At 40.8% G+C, this 23,749-nt stretch overlaps 1 protein-coding gene across 28 annotated transcripts in view; it reads left to right on the top strand.

The window, feature by feature from the left end:
• RIMS2 (regulating synaptic membrane exocytosis 2) overlaps positions 1-23,749 on the top strand; it is a 513,992-nt gene that overhangs the window by 216,610 nt on the left and 273,633 nt on the right. For 17 of the 28 annotated variants that reach the window (XM_066624834.1, XM_066624831.1, XM_066624819.1 and 14 more), the window contains 5 exons: positions 16,127-16,191; positions 18,103-18,222; positions 19,400-19,499; positions 21,155-21,278; positions 23,368-23,414. In XM_066624834.1, the coding sequence (XP_066480931.1) occupies positions 16,127-16,191; positions 18,103-18,222; positions 19,400-19,499; positions 21,155-21,278; positions 23,368-23,414 (456 nt within the window). Of the gene's footprint in view, positions 1-16,126; positions 16,192-16,307; positions 16,517-18,102; positions 18,223-19,399; positions 19,500-21,154; positions 21,279-23,367; positions 23,415-23,749 lie in introns of all 28 variants that reach the window. The other 11 variants (XM_066624817.1, XM_066624816.1, XM_066624825.1 and 8 more) reach the window with 1 other exon arrangement.

The following is a 23,749-nucleotide window of genomic DNA, read 5'->3' as shown; positions in this document are numbered from 1 at the left end:
CCGTGAGTATATTTCAGGTGGGTCCCCATTCATTTCAATATTTTATTTTTAATATATTAGACTTGATGCTACCATGATATGTGACTGCATTTGGGGATATATTACAAACCTTTACTTTTAACAAACTACTATGTATATTCTTTGAACAATGATAGTAAATAGGACTTACTTCTTGGTAAGCGTGGGTAGAATTGCAGCCTAGGATTGTTAAAAATTTTCCTGCTTGATGATGTAACTTCTGGTCATGACATCACTTCCAGTGGGTTCTGACAGATTCTCATTCTAAAAAGTGGGTCCCAGTGCTAAACGTGTGAGAACCACTGCTGTAGAGTTTTTTTTAAATTTTGTTTTATGGTCTGTTTTACCCTATGTTAAATCTTAGGTTGTAATCCACCTAAATTCTGCAGGAATGAGATGGGATAAAAACCAACCAACTAATCAAATAAATAAATGTCCTTGGAGATTGAAATGTCCCCCAACTGGGTTCTGAATATTTTTTTTTTAAGAAGTTAGTTCAGTCATATCTCATGTATTTGGCGCCATATAAGAACATTTATCTTCTGCATTTTTCAGATTCCAACTTCATTCACAAGTTAGGCTCTGAAACTATTATTTCTCCTGAAGGTGCTAGTCAACTCAGCATAGCAAGGGTGATTGCCTTAACTGTTACTGTTGTTCAGAATCATCATTGTAGTTAACGTAATAATAGTCACTGTCTTGAACTTTTCTGTTCCATAGTCCCTTGATTCTACTTTTTGAAACTTTTTCCCTGTTTCTCTGTTCTCATGTGTGCATATGTACTTGGTGCAGTGAGGATTTAACTTTATTCATCTCCAAACTTAACTGTATGTAGTGCACAAAGATTTATGGAAAACTAAATTGATTAGTCTTTAAGGTTCTTCAGTACTCCTTGTTGATTTCGGAATGTCATTTTGTATGACAGATTTGTGCCTTTTTATTCCTTTGTGTAATAAAGAGTTTGCTCTATGTAGACCACTAGGAGAGTGTTGCTGGCAGGTAATGGCATGTAACACGTTGGGGAATGAGGATTCGGTTCTGTAATAGTGTTGCCTGAGTGGATATAGAAACACAATTATGTTTCTGTTGCTAGTGCCTAGGATTGTTTTGTTTGGTGACCTATTATTGGTGAGTACCTATTTTCGATTAGGACAGTACTTCCCAAAATTACCTAGCTAGCAACACCTCCATCAAGCTCCAGACCTGCAAGTAAGTGCATTGATGCACAGTGTGCTGAAGAAGTCATTTGCACGTACTTCTGGGTTCATGCCAAAATCATGCTAAGCAGACCAGGGATGACGGGGTGGACCTTCCACAACTCCACAAGCTGCCCAACCTGCCACTCCACACTTCTGCGCAACACTCTAGCACAGTGTTTCTCAAACTGTGGGCCGGGACCCACTAGGTAGGTCGTGAGCCAATTTCAGGTGGGTCTCCATTCGTTTCAATATTTTATTTTTAATATATTAGACTTGATGCTACCATGGTATGTGACTGCATTTGAGGAAATGTGACAGACCTGTACTTTTAATGAACTACTATATATATTCTTTTAACAATAATAGTCAATGGGACTTACTCCTGGGTAAGTGTGGGTAGGATTGCAGCCTAGGTTTGTTAAAATTTTTCCTGCTTGATGATGTAACTCCTGGTCATGACATCACTTCCGGTGGGTCCTAACAGATTCTCATTCTAAAATGTGGGTCCCGATGCTAAATGTGTGAGAACCACTGCTCTAGCACATTGTGTTGGACTTGTACTACTGAGCAACTCAGCCAATGTGGGGTCTTGTGATGCCTCCAGAAATGTGTCACAAGGCCCAGTTTGAGAACCTCTGGCTTAGGGGGTTGTCAAGGATTAAACTGGGGGTTGGGGAGAGAGAGAATGTGAGGCAGTGATTCTGTATCTTTGGAAGGTGTGGACAAGTGAGGGGAGGGACAGTAAGAGAGTTGCTAACTGATTGTGAGATTTGGGTGGGGAATATGCCTGGGGAAGGGGGTGGGGTGGGGGAGAAGAGGTGGGGTGGGGGAGAAGAGGAGAGAAATGCAGATTGTCTGCTTGTGTATTTGAGAAAAAAGAATGCAACCTAAAGCCCAATCCTATGCATGCCTGCTCAGAAGTAAGCCCATTATAGTCAATGGGGCTTATTCCCAGGGAAGTGTGGATGGGATAGCACCCCCAGAGCCCAATCCTATGCATGCCTGCTCAGAAGAAAGCCCCATTATAGCCAATGGAGCTTACTCACAGGTAAGTGTGGATAGGGTTGTGTCCCAGCGCCCTTCCTCTAAAAACCCCAAATTGCAGGGAGGGTCGCTTTGGGGAATTGTAGGCAAACTGGTAAGGAAAAGGGACTTTCAAGAACCCTTCTCAGCCAGCCAGTCCTTAGGTTGGGGGTCTCAGCAGACTGCACTGGCTGCCCATTCCTTTCTGAACTCAAATCAAGGTGCTGGTTTTAACCTTTAAAGCCCTGCATAATTTAGGTCCAGGTAATGGAAAATGGGCTACCTTATCCCATATATTCCAGCCTGCCCTCTTAGATCTGTCCTACAGGTGCCACCGTTACCTCAAATTAGAGGGATAAGAACATAAGAACAGCCCCACTGGATCAGGCCATAGGCCCATCTAGTTCAGCTTCCTGTATCTCACAGCGGCCCACCAAATGCCCCAGGGAGCACACCAGATAACAAGAGACCTCATCCTGGTGCCCTCCCTTGCATCTGGCATTCTGACATAACCCATTTCTAAAATCAGGAGGTTGCGCATACACGTCATGGCTTGTACCCCATAATGGATTTTTCCTCCAGAAACTTGTCCAATCCCCTTTTAAAGGCGTCTAGGCTAGATGCCAGCACCACATCCTGTGGCAAGGAGTTCCACAGACCAACCACACGCTGAGTAAAGAAATATTTTCTTTTGTCTGTCCTAACCCGCCCAACACTCAATTTTAGTGGATGTCCCCTGGTTCTGGTATTATGTGAGAGTGTAAAGAGCATCTTCCTATCCACTCTGTCCATCCCCTGCATAATTTTGTATGTCTCAATCATGTCCCCCCTCAGGTGTCTCTTTTCTAGGCTGAAGAGGCCCAAACGCCGTAGCCTTTCCTCATAAGGAAGGTGCCCCAGCCCCGAAATCATCTTAGTGGCTCTCTTTTGCACCTTTTCCATTTCCACTATGTCGTTTTTGAGATGCGGCGACCAGAACTGGACACAATACTCCAGGTGTGACCTTACCATAGATTTGTACAACGGCATTATAATACTAGCCATTTTGTTCTCAATACCCTTCCTAGTGATCCCAAGCATAGAATTGGCCTTCTTCACTGCTGCCATACATTGGGTCGACACTTTCATTGAGCTGTCCACCACCACCCCAAGATCTCTCTCCTGATCTGTCACAGACAGCTCAGAACCCATCAGCCTATATCTAAAGTTTTGAATTTTTGCCCCAATGTGCATGACTTTACACTTACTGACATTGAAGCGCATCTGCCATTTTGCTGCCCATTCTGCCAGTCAGGAGAGATCCTTCTGGAGCTCCTCACAATCACTTCTGGTCTTCACCACTCGGAAAAGTTTGGTGTCGTCTGCAAACTTAGCCACCTCACTGCTCAACCCTGTCTCCAGGTCATTTATGAAGAGGTTGAGAAGCACTGGTCCCAGGACAGATCCTTGGGGCACACCGCTTTTCACCTCTCTCCACTGTGAAAATTGCCCATTGACACCCACTCTCTGCTTCCTGGCCTCCAACCAGTTCTCAATCCATGAGAGGACCTGTCCTCTAATTCCGACTGTGGAGTTTTTTCAGTAGCCTTTGGTGAGGGACCGTGTCGAACGCCTTCTGAAAGTCCAGATATATAATGTCCACGGGTTCTCCCGCATCCACATGCCTGTTGACCTTTTCAAAAAATTCTATAAGGTTTGTGAGGCAAGACTTACCCTTACAGAAGCCATGCTGACTCTCCCTCAGCAAGGCCTGTTCGTCTATGTGTTTTGAGATCCTATCTTTGATGAGGCATTCCACCATCTTACCCGGTATGGATGTTAGGCTGACCGGCCTTTAGTTTCCCGGGTCCCCCCTCTTTCCCTTTTTAAAAATAGGCGTGACATTTGCTATCCTCTAATCCTCTGGCACTGTGGCCGTTTTGAGGGACAAGTTGCATATTTTAGTCAAGAGATCAGCAACTTCATTCTTCAATTCCTTACTAACTCTTGGGTGGATGCCATCAGGGCCCGGTGACTTAATTGATGGTAAGCATAAGATGGTAGCATAGGATGGTAGCATAAGAATGAGCCTTCTATATTGTGGCACTACAGTTATAGAATCCCCTTCTGCGGGAATTAAGAACTATCCCTCATGGCTTTTTGGTGAGGTCTCAAAACTTTCCTGTTTCATCTGGCATTTGAGTGTTGCTTTGTTGTCTGACTTCTGATGTCTGTGTCTCTGTAATAATGCTCCGGTCTAAATAGTTGTCCCCATGGTTTTATTGTACTTACTATGACTTATTGTACTTACTATGACTTACTTTACATATTGTACATTTTAGTGTAATACTTGTAAGTTACCTTGGGCATTTGCTTTGGCATGGGAAAGGCCATGGGCAAAACTTCCCATAAAGATCCAACCTCCTTAAAGTTCCAACATCCCTCCATTAACTTATTCATCTTCACTCCCTTTAGGCCAGTGGTTCTCACACACTTAGCACTAGGACCCACTTTTTAAATGAGAATTTGTCAGGACCCACCCGAAGTGACATCAACAATCAGGACAATTTTTAACAATCCTAAGCTGCAGTCCTACTCACACTTACCCAGGAGTAAGTCACATTTACTATCATTGTTCAAAGAATATTCATAGTAGCTTGTTAAAAGTACAGGTCTGTAACATTTCCCCAAATGCAGTCACATACCACGGAGCATTGTCTAATATATTAAAAATAAAATGTTGAAATGAATGGGGTCCCACCTGAAATTGGCTCATGACCCACCTAGTGAGTCCTGACTCACAGTTTGAAGAACACTGTTTTAGGCTATCTCCACTTTCTCTATTTTCCCCCAAGGGCTTTCACATGCAAATTGATAGTACTGTCACTAGTCCTGTGAAAAGCATTTAACATCCTCAGTCCCAGGATATTAACTGAGGGTGATAGGATATAGTCTGCATGACACCAATCCTGCTCCCTCCAGGGCCTGATCCGTCCTGCTCCTGTTGCTGCCCTCCCCCCACTCTGTTCCACCCTTCCCTGCCCTCCCCCACCTTGTTCCTCCTCCATGCTGCTCAGCCTAGCTCTTACATTCTCAGGTGCCTGGTGCTCCAGCACTTGTGGGCTGGTGTGGGCCTTCACACCATCACTGGCAACTGCTATGCCATCGCAAAGTGCTTTACGGCACTTTTGCAAAAGCTAGTGCTGGCGCACTATGCACTGTACCTGTGAATACGCTGTGGAGGCATCAACCTAGAAGCTCGCTGTTAATGCAAAGTGAGCAGTTTGGGAAGTTACCCAGGAAGTTAAGAACTGCACAGGATATTTTGCACTACCTGAAATTTCCTGTTTTTAAGGACAGCCCTACATAGAGAATTTTACAATAATCTAAATGCTTTTTTTCCCCCTTGTAGAAAAAATCTGGTATCAACTGACAATACCAACTACAGTATATTCCATAGAAGTATAAATGCAGAGAAAACAGGAGGAAAGGGTGCTTTCTTATTCTGCTGCAATTTGAAATGCAGTTTTAGAGCTGAATTCAGCTGTGCATGAAGAATTTAAACAAAAATTTAAGAGGAAAATTATTAGACTGTTATATGATGTTTCCACTTTTGAGCTTTACTTAAAAACATGTATCTTTTTTAAATTTTAAAATACTTATATGTTATTAAAGCAATTGTTCCCAAGCTTTTTAGCGCTGGGACCCACTTTTTAGAATGTCACTCTATCGGGACCCACCTAGTGTTAAGAGACTTTTAAAAACGCTTGCGCCTTACTGGTTCCTCAAGCCTCTGTTTTTATCCTTTTTACTATGGGGGCTGCTTTCTGGAGTGTTTGTTGAGCTCCATGTTTATCAGATTGGGACAATTCTGGTGGCCTTGTGTTCCTCTTCTCCTGCCCTTTGATTGGAGCCCAGACACGTTTGCCTACTCGCAAGTAAACGTGCGTGTGTGACTCAGTTTCACTTTCCATAGGGCAACCCACAGTTTGGGAAGCACTGTTTTAATTTAAAGAATTACCAAGGGAGCTTACAATATATCATGAAAACATTGTATTAAAAACAATATGCATAGCAGTTAAAACAACTTGATTCAACAAAGAGAGTATGTGTATCCTCAAGCTTGAGGCACTTCTTTCTATTAACCTTGGGTTTTTTCTCCCTCTTGCTTAATGTAGGCTTACTAATACAAAAGTTCAATTCAAACGATTAATTACAAGATCAATAGTTATAAATATTGTAAGTTATAAATATTGTAATCAAGTAAGAAGTACCTAGCTGAATGCTTAATATTATTGTTGCAATTGATGGGCTTTAAGTTTATATAAATTCTTGTCAATATTTAATGCCACTAATTTTGAAGCCACAGGAGAGGAAAATGCAGCATAAGAGTTGCCACTTAAATGAAATTGAATTGATGGATAATGGGCATTTTGTTTAACTACTTGCTGTTAGTCATAAACTGGCTCATGGTTCCTGCTGACTCTCAGCCTGGAATGTATGAATGTAATTGCTATCACCTCTAGAATATTCTTTAGGAAATCAGATGTTTTTACACCACTTAAGGCTCATTTTGATGGGACTTAAGGCAAAGAGAAGTAAAATGTCTTGTACTCAAGAATGTAACCAAGACAGATGGAATAAAAACTATTCATATTGACTACGTTCAGATGTAACATGAAACCACAGTTTCCACCTACAACAGTCAAGAATCTGCATCAGTTTGAGCTTCCAGACACAAAATAGGCAAGTCATGATTTAGAGTTGCTTGTCTGCTTTTTAGCCCAATCCTAAATGTGCCTAGTGCCAGCAGAACCTTATGAATAAGTTCAAAAACACAAGTCCTAAGACAGTTCCTTGAAGGTCTCTACTTTTTACTTCCCTTCACTATGGAAATTGCCCATTTATTCCTACTCTCTGCTTCCTGTTTTTTAACCACATGCCAGTCTATAAAACAGTATTTCCCAAACTTGACTGTGACCCTAAATACAGTTTTTCTCTCTCTGTCTGGCAAACCATGGAATTGGTAGACGTTGCTGTTCTTTTGTAGTGATCATAACGGTGCTCTGGAATGCTTGGTTATAACATTATTATTGTTGAACTGGAGCACTGAGAGGGAAGTCGCACGGGGCTTCAATTTCAGCTGTGCAGTTACTTACCTTATAGGAAACGATACTTCTCTTGGCCCTCATGAACATCCACATGCATGTCCCTTGTTTGGGTCACAACCCCTGGTTTGGCAACCACTACTGTAAAACAATGTCTTCCTTCCTAATGACTACTACTAAACTTACTTAAGAGACTTTTGTGAGGCAGTTTGTCAAAAGTTTTTTGAAAGTTCAAGTATACAGTGTTAGGTGTATTGCCTTTATCCATGCAGCTGTTGGCACTCTCAAAGAACTCTAGAACAGTGGTTCTCACACATTAAGCACCAGGACCCACTTTTTAGAATGAGAATCTGTCAGGACCCACCGGAAGTGATATCATCAAGCAGGAAAACTTTTTAGCAATCCTACCCACACTTACCCAGGAGTAAGTACCATTTACTATCATTGTTAAAAGCACATGCATAATAGGGCGCAATCCTATCCTGCGCTGGAACAGGCAAGCCAAGAGGCTTGCGCTGTATCCAGTGCAGAATTGTGACCACATACGGCTCAGCCAGAGGCAAGGGGCAACATTTTCCCTTACGTCTGGGTAAGGGCTGCTTGCGCCTATGTCTCCATGGACTAGCGCCAACTCTGGAGGTGGCACAAGTCAGAGTGGAGCTTGAAGCCGCTCCACTCTGCTCAGGGATCAGGGTTGGGATCTGGCATAACTGTCAGATCCCATTCCCACCTCCTGCTCCCCGCCCGCCTGCCCCCCATCCGTCCTCCCCCTACCCAGGAACACCTCCTCCCCGCCTACCTTTCTTCCTTGTGTCGGCCCAGCCAGGCCAACGCAAGACTCGGTGGCGAAGCTGCCACGGAGGCTGAATTCAGCCTCTGTGTGTTGGCGCATCTCCTTATATAATGCTTTATTTATTTATTACAGATACAGGTAAGGAAAATTGGATAGACTTAGGGCTAGGACTACATAGGCTACACACGAGGGTGGTGGCCATCGATTACAACAAACATTAGTCCAAACGAAATTGATAATCAATACAAAAATTATCATATTCTTTAACCCAATTGGTTAATACTTTAACATTCCATATTTTTCTCTAACCTTATCTATCCCATCATAAAAAAAAACACACTTCAAACTTTTACTTATACACTCTTCTTACCACTAAACTAGTCTCTAAAATAAAATCTTTCTTATCTGATTCTTAATTTCTAATATGACATCTAAAAAAGAAGTCTCCGATTACCATGGTATTACCTCCTTCAATATCTCTTATAACATGTTATACATCATTTTCCATAACTATCCAATCAAAAAAGGCTTCAAATTTTTACTTATAGACTCTTCTTACCACTAAACTAACCTCTAAAATACAATCTCTTATCTGATTCTTAATTTCTAATATCACATCTAAAAACAAATATCTCCAATTACAATAATATTATTCTTCGCTTATCCACCACATATTTATTAACCCAAAATACAGGTTTAATATTTTCTCCAAAATAAATTGACATCTATAATTTATTTTATTTACCTTCTTTTTTTATAAAATAACCCTTTTATTTGTCTTAATACCACTATATTTTACACAATACTTATATTCCAAAATTGCAGTTCCATCTAATTTATTTCATATATTTACCACTTTAATTTTCACAATACTTATATTCCAAATTCCCTTTTCATCCACTTTAGTTTAATCTAATTAATAAAATATTTATCTTAATACCACTTAATTTCCACAATATTTATATTTCAAATTTTCATTTACATCTATTTTAATTTAATATATTTTTTAAAAAAATTCTATTTATTATTCAACCATTTCGCCCTTCTTATTGTTTACTTTGTACTCTATCTTATTGGTGTTCCCTCTTAGTCCTCCTACTGGTTCTTCCACTTCTTCTTTTTCTTCTTTTTCTTTTTAAGTCCCCCCCTCTGTTTTTCTTTCTTCTTTTTCATTCTGTTATTCTTGAATTCAATCCATAAATTCTTCCTCTTCTTGAGACAGCTTGCTCTCTGAACATTTCGTCTTTTTTCTTCCTTAAGATTCCCAGTTATTATAACAATTGCTTCTTCCATCTCGTGTCCCATTTCTTTAACTTCACCTGACATCTGATCCATTCTTTTTTCTTCTCTATTGTTTATAATCTGTTTCCGCGAGTTTACAAGGGAGGAGCTTATTTGCCCAATTTGTTCAGAGAGTTCTCTGGCTTGTTGCTCCATTTCTCTTCTAAAATCCATCAGAAAGTCCACCAACAAGGCCTGGCTTTCATGATCATCTTTTAGATTTTCAAAAGCCATTTTTATCAACACCAACTCGAGCCACTTCCTGCAGGGCTGCTTTCTAATTTTATATCCAGGGCTACTTTCCAAATTTTTATATCCAAATAAAGTCAATCAAATCCACAGTCAAATTAGGTTAGTATGCCTTTAAAAATACCAAGATTTTAAAAATTGGGAATTGGCCTCTGTTATCCCCTTGCAGCTTGGCATCTGGGACCCATGGCCCCCACCCCCCATTTGTACGCCACTATATTGAAGTCAAACAGATGGGCCTGTTATTTCCGGGGACTTTCTTTCCCCTCTTTTTAAAGTTTGGGAACACATTACCCCACTTCCAGGCTAGCGGTACCCCCCCTTCCTCCAGGATTACTCAAAAATAATTGACAGAGCCTCCATGAATACATCTGCAAGTTCTTTTAGCACTCTAGGATGCAGTTCATCTTGTCCAAATGGCTTTAATATCATTTGAAAAGTAGCTCTAAATAAAAATCTTTGCTAAACAGTATTTTCTGTCCAGTTCATTTATTGGTTGCAAACAAACAACTCAAGGCTAGATAGCAAATGACTCTAATAATAAGCTTGAGAACACAGGCTAGTTAAAATATTTCATGCTTAAGATTTTGTTTAAAGCTAGATATACCTTAGAAAATACATTTAAAGTTTCCATTGACGTTTTTAAAAGAATCTCATTGTTTATTTTGTTCATCTACATACAGGGAGTTTGACTTGTTGGTTGGTTACCTTGTTCTAGGAGCCAAGTTCTAACATCAATTTTCTGGTTTTGGTTGCAAAAATCACTAAACATGACGGAGAAAGGGGAAAGAGTGGGTAACATGATTTAATCAATAAACATCTAGCCGATCCTTAATCACAATAAATTGACAGTCTATTGCGTTGCAGATAGGAATTGATTTTAGATAAAGATGCTCCTGTACTTTCAAACACAACCAGGTAACTAGCGCTTCTCTTTATAAGAAATATATTTCTTTATAACTTCTTTATTGCTTACATTGGGTATCTTTAAGTATGAATACTTTTATGTTCTTACAGCGCAATCCTGAGCTGCACTTGGGCTGGCGTGAGTCCCGTAAGGCACGTTTGCACTTCCTCGTGAGTCAGCAAGGCTGGCGTGCAGAGGTGTGCTGGACTGCTGAGGCTGGAATAAGCCTCTGTGCTGACGGAGGCTCTGAGTCTTGCGTTGGCCAAGCTTGGGAGTGGGTGAGGAGGAGGCAGGAGGGAGGTGTTCCAGGGTGGGCAGCCCTGGGGGTGAGCAGGTAGGGAGCAGAAGGCGGTGCTGGGATCCAGCAGTTATGCTGGATCCCAACCCCTGTTCCCCAGGAGTTTGGAGCAGCTTCAAGCCGCTCTGCTCTCCTTGAACTTGTCTCCTCTTGGCTTGCCTGTTCCAGTGCAGGATAGGAATGCATGCTTAGTTATTAAAAGTAATTTTCTCTTTGACCTCATCTTCACATGTAACATTTGCTCATGATTCTTCTATAACAATATTTTTAAAATATCATATTTGAACTGCTGTTTCAACATCAGATATAAATTTACAGATGTAATTAGATGTAGGCAGTAATTCTTTGACAAGATAAAGGGACTTGGGGTGCGAGGTTTTTTTATACCTATGTAGTGTATAAAAATCCATAATAGTTCAGTGTGTTTCTCAGAGCTTCTATACCAGGTCCCTTCTTCAACATTACTCTGTCTGCTTCCTTGAATGTAGAAAATTACCGCGACCTGCCCAAGTGTTCCACATGGTAACTAAGTGGTTCCTTCCTCCAGACTTTCTTTGTTGAGTTTCCATGCAAGTTATCCTGCTGTCACTCATGTACTGCCTGTAGGTGCCTCATGACTGCTCCAAAGAGACCTGACCCACAGTATGTTTGGCTGTGCTACATTTGAGTGAACTAGAGTGGGGAATCTTCATTCAGGTTTTATTCTATCCCTCTATTCCCTTGTATAAGGAAAAGAGAAGGAGCAAAAACTCCTTTTTATTTATCATAATTGCAGTCAACTCTTGTGTAACTACTGGCATATCCTAGCTACTGCGTCCCTACAATATATCTATTAACGTGAATGGAAGTGAATTGTGTAGGAAGAAGTATGGTTTAGTAACTAAACCAGGGTTCTACGTATACTTTTATAATACAGGTGAGCCCCCTCGTCCAGGGCGGTTCCATTCTGGAACCCCCTGCAGATACCTGAAATGTGCTCCCAGTGGGCCAGGGGTCACCCTAGAGGGCTTCCCCAGGTCTCCCAATGCCTTATAAGGCATTAAAAATGTCATTTCTGTTTTCTCCGTGAAACCGGATTGATGCTATACAGCTCAGTCTGAGTGCAGCAGAGTCCAGGGGCAGACGTTCAGCCTCTGCTGAGCTCAGACTCCCCTCCTGAGGCAAGGGGAGTGAAGTTCCTTTCGCCTCCAGAGGGGGTGTGCATGGGGGTATATGCACTGGGGAGGCCCAGACCTGATCCGCAGATAACTGAATCTGCAGATCCGCGAATATTGGGGCCCCTTTGTACCTGAAATATCACAAAGAACCTGGAATTGGTTACATCAATGGAGAGAAGCATGTATACGGAATTGCAATTAGGAAATAGTGTAATGGCCCTATTCTTTATAACACACACACACAACATTTTCCCTACTAACAATGTAAGTCAGTGGCTCTATAGCAAGGGTGCTCACACTTTTTTTGGCTCGAGAGCTACTTTGAAACCCAGCAAGGCCCGGAGATCTACCAGGGGGGAAGGAAGCGTCTGACAGACACCCCCTTTAATGTATGGTGCCCCTGCTGGAGTCTAGTCAGTTTCGTCAGTTTTGTTGCTGCATGCCTGAAGAGCAGCTAAAGTGTCAGTTTCAGTTTAGTGTCAGCTAAATATGTCAGTTTCATCTAGTCACTAGACGAAACTGACATATTAACAGTTTGGAGAGACAGGGCTCCGCAATCTACTCATTTTGCCTCGTGATCTACCGGTAGATCGCGATCCACCTATTGAGCACCCCTGCCTATAGCTACATATTCACTACAAGAAAATGGTGAATTATTCCCCCCTCCAATATAAGAGTTGCTGAAATCAAAATATTTATCAGATACACTGAATTGGATTGCAAGAGCTACAGGGGCATCTGCTCAAGTAATGGGGCTTTCCAGTGTCCTCCTCCATTTTGCAAACCCTGTACATTCCCATCTATTCCTTAGGGCTGGGAATGATTTAGGATGTAGTCGTAGCTGAATGGGTCAGTTTGCAGAAATCAAGAGATGCCCCCCATGAGTCTATTTGCCTTTCATTTATTTACTTAAATGATGGGCAACCTGGTCCTAATGGCAGCAGCATCACCAGGTGCAGCGATGCCAAAATGGCAACTACTGTATCCTGCAGCCCTGCCAGGGCTGCCAGAGGCCTCCTTGGGGGAAGGGGACATTTGGAACTGGGGTGTTTTGGGGTGGGGAAGAGTAGGTTGCGGGCGGGCCAATGGGTGGTGTGGTCACAGGGGGGTGGGACCAACCTCAGGCACTTAGTCAGGATCCTAACCTCCCTCCCAAGCAGCCGGACATTACACTGAGCTGCTTGGATCTGCACCAGTGATTTAGCTGGCACAGTTCTGAGTAGCCCCATTGAGGTGGGTGGGATATTACATAAATATCCCCTTGCTCCACATTGCATGGCAGCCACCTACAACCCTGCACTAGCTACAGCGCAGGATAGCCAGCCTGCCTTTTCTAGCGCAGGTTAGAATTGGGCTTTCGGTAGAAGAACTCATGTGTTATAAGATTGTTGCAACCATCCTCCTATTTCCTTGAAAGACTGTGGAAAATTGGGGAGGAAGTTGTGGCTTTTGATTATATCCAGTGAACAGCAATCTATAGATCATCTGCTGAAGGAGTTACCTGCCTGAAGCCACATGTGCTTGATAGTTAGCAATACCTTCAGGGAAAATATAGTGAAGCTGTTGGAAGACTACATTCCCCTCCCCCCCTTGAGACAACTGGATTGAAGAAAATGTATGATACTTTGAGAAAGGGAAATGAATGGAGACATACAAGAACGTTTGGTGCTCTTTAAAAAATTGAACTGCTACATCTCCTAAATATATTCCATCTGCCTACTTTTTTCTCCTCCTTTCCCCACTTATGTGTTATGTCACTCCACTTGCTGAGAGCTTCTTAGAGGTGTGCAAAAAGTGAAGGGTTATGAGAGAGGAGGGGAATGTTAAATAATTTTCTTCAGTATGTTGTATTTCTGAATTTTCTTAATAAAATTATTACAATTTTATATTATGTACATAGTTTTGAAAACAGTGATTTGGATTTAAATCAGCTTTGTAATTATTTTAATTCAACTAGTAAAATTAATATTGGATTTTACAAAGTTTAATTCTAGGGCTATTTTGTACTTTTCTTAGCAGTCTATCATTTTTTGGCAGGTATGTCCATGTTTTTGAAAAAAAATAGCAATATAGTGGAATATAGCATTACATTGTTTAGATGTATCACTTATAGCTATGGGGTCTAGATGTCTGCACTAAAAATTAAAAATTCCACTGTCGGAAGGCTAACAGATTTTGGAGAGATCAGTGTAACTTAGGGCGCAATCCTAACCAATTTACTAGCACCAAGGTAAAGGCAATGCAACTCCAATGTAAGGGAACAAACATTGCCTTACAAAGAGTAGGCCTCTTTGACTGCCCCTCCAACTGCAAGATGAAGCACATGCCCCACTGGCACAGCTATGCCAGTGCTGGAAAGTTGGTTAGGATTGCGCCCTCAGGCAATTTATATGTACTTAATTTTAGTTGCAAAGCCTTGAATAATTTTTCATATCAGAATTTGGGACATTTCCAGGTTGTGATCTACAGAAGAAAATCTGGGTTACATTACAGAGTAAAAAGAGTCTTATTTGTGAGCCCTGAAATTTTTCCCTCCATGGCACCACTGTTGTTGCTATTTAAATAAATAAATAATTTAGAATAGACTATTTTCAGTTTTGTTTGGGTAGCTATCAGAACTGGAAACCTAATCTTTTTCTTCAGTGTGCCATTGCTAATAAGGTTTTCTTGAAATGATCAGATGCTAGAAGCCATATTCTACATGGCACAATCACAATGATGCAGATTTCTATACCCCTGATTATAGTTGCTTAACCCCTGATTATAGTTGCTTTATATGCATTATTATTATAGCTGCTAGAAAAAAATAATTATTTTGTTTGAACTTGGGTTAAAAATTTCCTTTAACAAGGACAAGCTTACAGAAAATATATATTCTAGAAGAGTTCTCTTTAGTTGATGTAAAAAAAAAAAGTATTGCTGTGCTCCCTGATTGTGACATTAACATACACAGGAGGCAGGTCTTCGTAGGAACTTTTGTTCCATTCCTACATCACAGCAATTTAAGTGGGTTTATTTTCAGTTGTACATCTAAGAAAACGGCCATACATCCTGATCATTAGCATATTCACTTACAAATAAGCCTGGTTGAAATTTATTTTATTATTTATTATTTTTAAAATTAATACATTAGTTAAAAAGGATGTTATCCTGCCTTTGTATCCTATTATGGTGCCCACAAGGTGGTTCAATAAATACAGTTGTCTCAACACTAGAATATGGTTGATCCCACCCCCCTCCTGGGCCTGGTTCTCCCCTGTTCCACCCCAAAACACCCCTCCTCATCTGTGGAATACCTTTCCACCACCCTCTCCCACTCCCCCTGTGCTGCCCGGTGCAAACGTACCTTCTCTGTCTGGTACAGGGGCTAGATTTGACCCTAGTGAGCCAACATAGGCCTCCATGCCAGCCCAGCCAACTCCAAAATTGGTGCAAATGTGTCTTGTGCCACAGGACGTGGGATTGTGTTGTAAGAGAAAATAAAAGGGGGGGGGAGAACACCTTGCAGTGCCAGATGAAAAATTCAAAGCTGCCAAAACACAACTTCAGGCAGTTGGCTGTTGAAATAAAAAGCTCTTCAGCCTGAGCAGGAGTGTCAGTAATAACTGTATCTCCCAGTGCATGGCATTCCAAAACCGGGATGTGGCAAGGAAAAGGCCCTGTCACCCTTTCTCCCAAGCGAATCTTACAAATTGTTGAGAAGGCAACCTGGTCCTGTCTGATTCCAAGAGACATGGATAACAATAAATTGAACACTTTTGAGTAAATTAGATTTAGGAACTTAGGTTGTTGTTTTAACCTTGTTTATGATGTTTTTAATGTTAACAGAGTAACATTCTCATGTGTTTTTTGTGAAGTTCAGGATGTGATGTTAATAAAACCAAGTCAACCATATCTTATAAAGTACACACAGTCACATTAGTTCACTGTGTTCCACGTCTCATGTGCTTCATCCTTTCAGAATTTTCATTTTTTTCTAGAAAACATGGTAGTGAATCAATCTAGAACTGATAAAGGCAGGATGATGAAAAGATGCAAAAGTCTATTATATCTTTGTCTGTCCTTTCTTTCACCTTTCCTTTACTGCACTATCTTGTCTGTCTGATTCTCACAGGAGACATGGATTACAACTGGGACCATACGTCTTGGCATAGCAGTGAGGCATCCCCAATGTCTTTGGTGAGACATGTGGAGCCTTACCATTCAGTTTCCTTTTTCATTTCATTTTTTCTTTGTTTTATTTACATCTTTGCATGTTTTCTTTTTTTTGTATCCTTTTTATCCCACACTTGTAGGGGACAGTCAAAGGGGAAAAAGAAAAACTAGTGAGCAGGCAGTTTTGTCGGACTCTAACATCTTATCTGAAAGACAAAAGAAAATGGTTTACTTTGGTGGCCACTCTTTGGAAGAGGACTTGGAATGGTCTGAGCCTCAGATTAAAGACTCTGGGGTAGACACGTGTAGTAGCACAACTCTAAATGAGGAGCATAGCCATAGTGAAAAGGTACTGATTTTGTGGTGCCTGCATTTTAATCTGCTCATTTGGTCTTTGTTTGCTCTCTGTCACTCATTAAAACAGATCAATAATTTTTTTAAAAGTCAGGTGTAATGAAACATTCTTAAGGTGCAGAAAAGAAAAACAAAACCACAACTTTTGGATTGGTCTGCTCTTTTTACATTGTAAGTGTAAGGAGTAAACTTTATTCAGGTATTAAAAAGTATCACTGTTATGGCCACACAATATGTGGTGATATCACCTTAAACCATAAAGTGATTAAATAATGAGTTCAGTTTTGAATTGGCGTGTTTGATTACTGGTATAATACTTATGGAGTTGAAATTAAAACAATAGTTTAATTATCAGCTTGACAAAAAGTGGGAAGACAATTGCATCTTTTTGCACAGAAAAGTTGTTTTTCTTTTTTCCCTTTCATTGCCATGTTTGTTCATTTCTTTTGTAGCCATGTCATTTTTGTGCATTATGGGAGTAGTATTTTGTCATATGCTTTGTTGTTGTTATTGTGTTTGCTTTCTGTTTAAGGCTTGTGATAAATCTTTTTAATGTTGTTAGGCATAATGAGAGAATAATTTTGCATGCTGCGTTTTGCATGTGTGAGGGCATGAAACTGGTGTACAGTTGTGAAAAAGTGCTATGATTACACAAAATAAAATGTAAATAGATCTTCAGTTATGACACATTGGCTGTAAAGTACATCTGAAATGGATAATTCTATTGGTTAATAGGGTTGTATCCTAAGATGTTGCTCTATGAATAGAAGGCATTTCCATTAATGCAATTTGGGGTGGTTTCCTCCAATCCCCTTTCCTGCTGCAGCCTCCATGCCATATTCCTTCCTGTTTTAAAGGGTCCTCCAACCCTCACAAGCAGATTTTTTCTGGTGCAGGGGACTGCAGAGGGAAGGAGAATCTATGAAAATTACCCCCCCCTTCTTGCTCATTTGTGGAACAACAAGTTAGGATGCATCCATGAATGTGGTAAGTATTTAGTCAAATGTCACTCTGTGAACATATGCAATTATTGTGCATCATTTAAACCTAAATTACCCTTAGACTGTGAACTAGGTACCTATAACTGGAACCAAGTTCTATAAAAATTGGTGGAATTAATTTTCGTGTCACTAGATCTAGATTCAGGTAGTTAATGAAGAAAGCTATTTTTACATTTTTTGAATACCCAAGATCATGTCTCAGTTATGTGAAGCATTAATTCAACTGCTGCTTTTTTTAGCATTGTTATTATTGTGTTTGACCTTCCTTTTTTTCTTTTTTCAAGTATGATGTTCACAGTATACAAATACTCACAAGTCTGTACTAATCCATAATTATACAACTGAATTGATAAATTGGTTTTTGGTGTACAGCTGTGATGTAGATAAAATTGGAATTAAATTATTTAAGAAAATATGAGGAGATCGTGGATGACTTATTGGTTAACAGCAACACTAATTTCTGTGAAGTCAGTAGTGGTGTAATCATAGCGATTTCACAGTGTTGAAAACTAGAAATGCCTATAAGCAGTTCAGAGACTGAATTTTTAATGATTTTTTTTCATTAATAATAATACTAAAGCATCCTGTGACCTGGCAGCCATCCAAGGATGGAGACCGTTTAATTGGTCGAATTTTATTAAACAAACGACTAAAAGATGGAAGTGTGCCTAGAGATTCAGGAGCAATGCTTGGACTGAAGGTTAGTAACTGAATTTTATATCATAGTAGTTAAAAGGCTCAGTTCAGGACTTAACAGAAGAAAACACACAAAATATCAGTAAAATTGCTATTATAGTGCGCCCTCCTTGTTCCAGGACCACCCCCCCCCCCCGTGGATAAGGAATTTCACGGATACTGGGGTCCATTCCCAAAGCTTGCACAATTACTGACCTAGAGCCTCCAGAGGCCTCTGCTGGGTTGCATTGGGCCAGCAACCCACTCTGTTGGCCTCCGTGGTCCTCAGAATGGCTCAAAGTAACCTCTGGAAGTTACTGCAGTTTTCAGAATCAACTTCTGATTTGATTGGAAGTAGCTTTTGCAGAATTCTGTAGGCCAGTGGTTCTCAAACTGGTGGGCCGCAACCCACCAGTCTGTGTAACGCTTTCCCCGTCCCTTTAAAGGGCAGGGAAAGGGGAGGGAGGCAGGCACAAAGCACTTCTGTTTTGCAGGGGATGCTTTGCGCCCACTTTTAGCTAACGTCCCAAGCCTTGGGGAGTGCTGTGTAGGGCTGTGCAGTGCTCTCCTTGCCTCCTGCAGCCTGCTGCAGCTCTGCCTACATAACGTGAGTGCAAAGCACCCCCTCTTGCTCCCTTCGTGACGCGATCCTGGGAATTGCGTCGCTGCTCTTGCCCCTCCCCCTCAAGAACTTACTGAGGGAGTAAAGCTCCCTCAAAGTTTGAGAACCTCTGCTATAGGCCATTCTGAGGCCTGTGCAGTCTGACAGAGTAGTGTCGCGAGCCTGGTGAAACCCAGGAGGGGCCTCTGAAGGCTCCTGGTAAGTAATTTTGGGGAGCTCCAGAGGCACCCTTATGGACCCTCTGTATCTGCATATGGTTAAAACTGTGGATATGGGATCTGCAGTTTTGAAGGTTCTACTGTATTCAAAATTGTAAAGAACTTATAATCTTGATAGCGTTTCTACTTTTTAGTAATTCATAAATGGATATTTACTTGGGTTATAATAGCAAAAATATTTACTTTGATGATACCAATGAGAAAAATACCAGTGTAAGTGACTGACCTGTTTTGAGTACCACCGTTCTTAAAATGTTGTGCTGTTGTGCGTTTGGGCAGCCAATTATCACTAATTTAAGATATAATTGATGATTGCTGCTCTTTAAAATAACAAGATTGCTTTTTTTTCTTTTTTCAAACAGGTTGTAGGAGGAAAAATGACTGAATCGGGCCGGCTCTGTGCATTTATTACCAAAGTAAAAAAAGGAAGTTTAGCTGATACAGTAGGACATCTTAGGCCTGGTATGAGACACCACTAAGTTGAATTTTGTAAATAGAAAGGAACAGTTCTTAGGAGTTTTTGTTTCTGCTGTTGATAATTCTTAAAGTTGCAGCAGGCCCAATAAATAACCCTTTTAAGTGACTGGTTGGCAGCAGATAATAGCTGGGGGGGATGAGGCTTCTACCACATTGGACTACAGATGCAAGGATGACCTTCGGATTCTGTCTGTGGATCCAAGTGACAGAAACACTTGGGGGGGATGAGATGGCAGTAGCCCTTATCTCAACTCAGCGCCCAATCCTGTGCTTGGCGGCATGGCTCCCACTCGTGCTAGCACAGCGCCGGCTGATGCTGGGCTAGTGTGGGGTGGTCGCTCAGCCTCTGTGGCTTGGTGGTTGCCCAGGAGCGGGGAAGAGGCGTTCTGGGGAGGGGGGAGGCCAGTGGGGGGCATAGTGAGGATGGGGGGAGGCGTGGCACAGAGGCATGATGGGGGGCACAGAGGGGGGCAGGCTGGAGGTGTGCCTGGGGAAGGGAGGGAGGCGGGTCCATGGAGCTCTGCTCAGCAGGATCCAAGGCGCTTGGGGAGGGCTCTGCGCCCTACACAAGCGCCTTTACCTTATCACCGACCTTTTGGTTGGCTGTAGCCCCATTGCGGGGCTGCTTACCTTACCTGGGAGAAGGGGACTTTCTTCCCCTTCTCCCGAGGTGCCTCCCGCGGTAGTCCGGGGCGTGCAGGATCTGGTGGTAGCCGTTCTCAGTGCCGCCGAGCCTGGGTGCCTCGGGCAGCTCAGGAATGGGCTGCCCTGTGTTCTTCCTGTCACTGCTGGTGGCTGAAATTGCCTATGGGAGGCAAATGGCAGTTAAAAGGTGGGTGAGGCTTCTCCTGCACTGTTCACAGAGAGTGAGCCCTAGCTGCTATTTTTTTTTCCTTTTCTTTTTTGCCATGATTCCATATGGCAGGCCTGGAATGGTGGATCTTTTATCAATTCTGTTCCACAACTTTCAGTGACAGGCAACTCAATCCTTTTGGCCTACCTGCTGGCAGAATGCATGCTCCACCACCACTGGCTGCCTAAAAACAGTCATAAAGTGTGCTCCAGCAGTGCCCTGTTGTAGTGCTGGCAGGAAGGCTGGAGCCTTCCCATATGCATCACTGGACTGCTAGCCACCCATTGGAGAAGATGAGCCAGCAGTGGAGGCTGGGAGGGATGAGGGGAAGGTAAAACAATTTGATGGTCCAGTCACAATAGTTCTTTCTCCTATTGATGTCTATTTTGAAATTACTGCCTAATATGAATATTAGTGTTAACAGTTTCCTACCAACTGAATTTATTTATTTTCAAAAATGTATAGTTGCTGTTGAATTCAGTTAAGGTATTTATATAATACAAAGGAAGATAAATGATGCAGGGGGAACTAATGTAGTAGCTGTTATGTTTCATCATGTCTTTTCTGTAAATTTAATTATTCTGTTGGCAGAAATGATCTTATTGTGGTAGCACTGTATTTCTGTATTGTTGGTTTATATCTGGTCAAACATATATGTTTCTAGATTTAAAAAAGCTAAATGTTGTATTAGTTGTGCAATTTAGAAAAAAATCTAAAGTATCCACAAAAATACATTTTGCAGGAGTAGTTTTCCTTCCTAAACAGACTACTGTGGTTAACACTGCAGGTGATGAAGTGCTAGAATGGAATGGGAGACTTTTGCAAGGAGCCACCTTTGAAGAAGTGTACAACATCATTCTAGAATCCAAACCAGAGCCTCAAGTGGAACTTGTAGTTTCTAGGCCAATTGGGTGAGTTAGTGGTTTCCCTTCTTGAATTCATTTAAAAATTCATTTAAAACAAGTGAAGAAAAGTTAGGCTGTAGCTTGATATTAATAGCTTTTACAGAGGCAGATTGTAATTGTTACATGTTTTGTAACCAGTCAACTTCTTTAACCTTAGCTGCAGCCTTCTTCCTTGCATTGATGAATTTTTTGATTATTGCAATGTGTTATATGTTGGATTGCCCTTGAAAAATATTTGGAAACTTTGGGCCCAATCCTATCCAGTTTTCCAGTACTGGTGCAGCTGTGCCCATGGGGCATGCACTGCATCCTGTGCTGGGGAGGCAGTCATAAGGTATGGGAATATTTGTTCCTTTACCTCAGGGCTGCATTACGGTTGCAGTGGTGCTGGAAAATTGGAAGGATTGGGCCCTTTAACTGAGTCCAAGCTTGCCTGCCAAATTGATTGTTGACTAGAACATTCTTAGTGATCATATTTTAACAATATGGAAATATTTGCATTAGTTTATTTCCTGGCTTTAAAAAGTGCTGTCTTTTATCTACAGACCATAAAGGTCTGGTATCAGGATATCTATAGAATTGTCTTTTCCCACAAAAATGTGGCTACCAATTCTTTTCAACGGCTTTTCTCCTCCAGTTTAAGTTTAGACAGGAGTCTACCAGAGAGAACTAAGTGATATCTTATATTTGGAACTTGGTCCTCAAAGAAGTTTGAATGGTGCCATTGTTGTTATCATTTAGGTGTTAGGTTAAGTATGCCCCATTTATCCAAGCATTTCAGTAACATCCACAGCTTTTAATGTCCATGTGGCTCTGCTGATATTTGTTCTGTGGTGCCATTCTAATTTTTTTATCTTTGTAATCTCATTATTAATCTTAAGGGCATTTTACTGTTCCCATAAACTACCTTGCAAACTTTTTAAAGTGGAAAGGCTAAGTAGACATTTTTAGTTAATGAAAGACAATTCTCATTGTCACATTGGTGAAGTGGGTTTAATTATTTTATTTCTTATATTAAGGTATTGAAATATTCAAACCCTAGTTCTTAATAATAATAACAAAAATCCCACCTTTTGTTTGCATAGTATATTTCCATATACATATGAAGAATTCAAATAATCCTTTGTCTAATTGCATGCTTTCGCCTAGTTAAAGGGTGTATACAAATAATTTTTTCCCACCTTGCATTGCGTTGATATAGTTCTCTTATGGTGCAGATCTGTGTTCTCCCTAGTTTGGGAAGAACTTCATCACATTCATATCTAAAATCTTCACAACGTATGCATATATATATGCTATTAAAGGTAAAGAGCATAGATATAATTCTTTGTGAAACAATTTAGTGAAAGCTACTTGAATTTTATTGAAATCAACAGGACTTAATATTTCTTTGGTTTGATTGTATGATATTCTATATGAATGTAAAGAGAACGTTTTACAGCTTACATCCAATCTGATTTAAATACCACTATTGGGAAATAGCCAAGCCAGATTGCACCCTTTTATTAAGTTTGCTTGGACCATTTGCAGTGTTTTGTACCTTGGTGCCAGCAGTTTGTCAATGTATAGATATTGGTGGATCACTTGGTGGAAAGTTTGTATGTGTCATCGTACTGTAGCAGTTGCACATGAAGAACAAAAGAAAAGTCCTCCTGGATCAGGCCAATGGTCAAACATCCTCTTTCACACAGTGGTCCATAGCTGCCTCTGTGAAGACACAAGCTGGAGAGAAAGGTGCATTTCTCTTCTGCTATTTCTGTCTTGATGCTGGTATTCAGAGGAATGCTAACGCTGCCACAGAGGGATATTGCAGCCTTAGCCATCATGACTAGTTGCTATTGATAGACCTGTTCGTTATGCTAGATAGTAATTTTGCTGTAATTTATATATTATACTAGATCTGAATCTTTGCTGCACACTTTATTTGTCTATGTAAATATTATTTTGTACAGTATATAGAAAACAAATATATCTTTTCTGCTATTTAGGTGGTTCTGCTATGTGGTCTTTTTATTTTTAAATGTCACATTTTTGTGTAATTACTTTAGTAATCAGTAGGTATGATATGAGTTTGTTTTGCTGTTCATAATTGCAGGGATATTCCCCGAATACCTGACAGTACACATGCACAATTGGAATCTAGTAAGTATCTTTTTTTGCAGGAAGGATAAATTTAATGTTACCTATATGAAGCCAACTGAAAATTGAAAAGACATTCCTCTAAATCTTGTGTCTTTATGGGCATTTCTCTTCTATCTGTATTATCTACCTCCTCAAACTTTGTTTAATAATAAACTGTCAGTAGTCAGGAAATATAATGTTAGGGTGCATGCTCTTTTATAAAATAATGTTATTTTTTTATTAAAATTGAAAAAAAAACCCATAGAAGGTGGAAATAGGATTGACGTCAATCCTAACTTTTTAATTTCCTGTTTTTTTTTGTTAAACATCGTATAACATAATCTTATAAAACAAAT

This window comes from Tiliqua scincoides, chromosome 4 (genome assembly GCF_035046505.1).
Source record: "Tiliqua scincoides isolate rTilSci1 chromosome 4, rTilSci1.hap2, whole genome shotgun sequence".
In the NCBI taxonomy this organism is placed as follows: domain Eukaryota; kingdom Metazoa; phylum Chordata; class Lepidosauria; order Squamata; family Scincidae; genus Tiliqua; species Tiliqua scincoides.
Note: the sequence above shows the minus strand (reverse complement) of the source record. Positions and strands in the feature narration are given on the sequence as shown.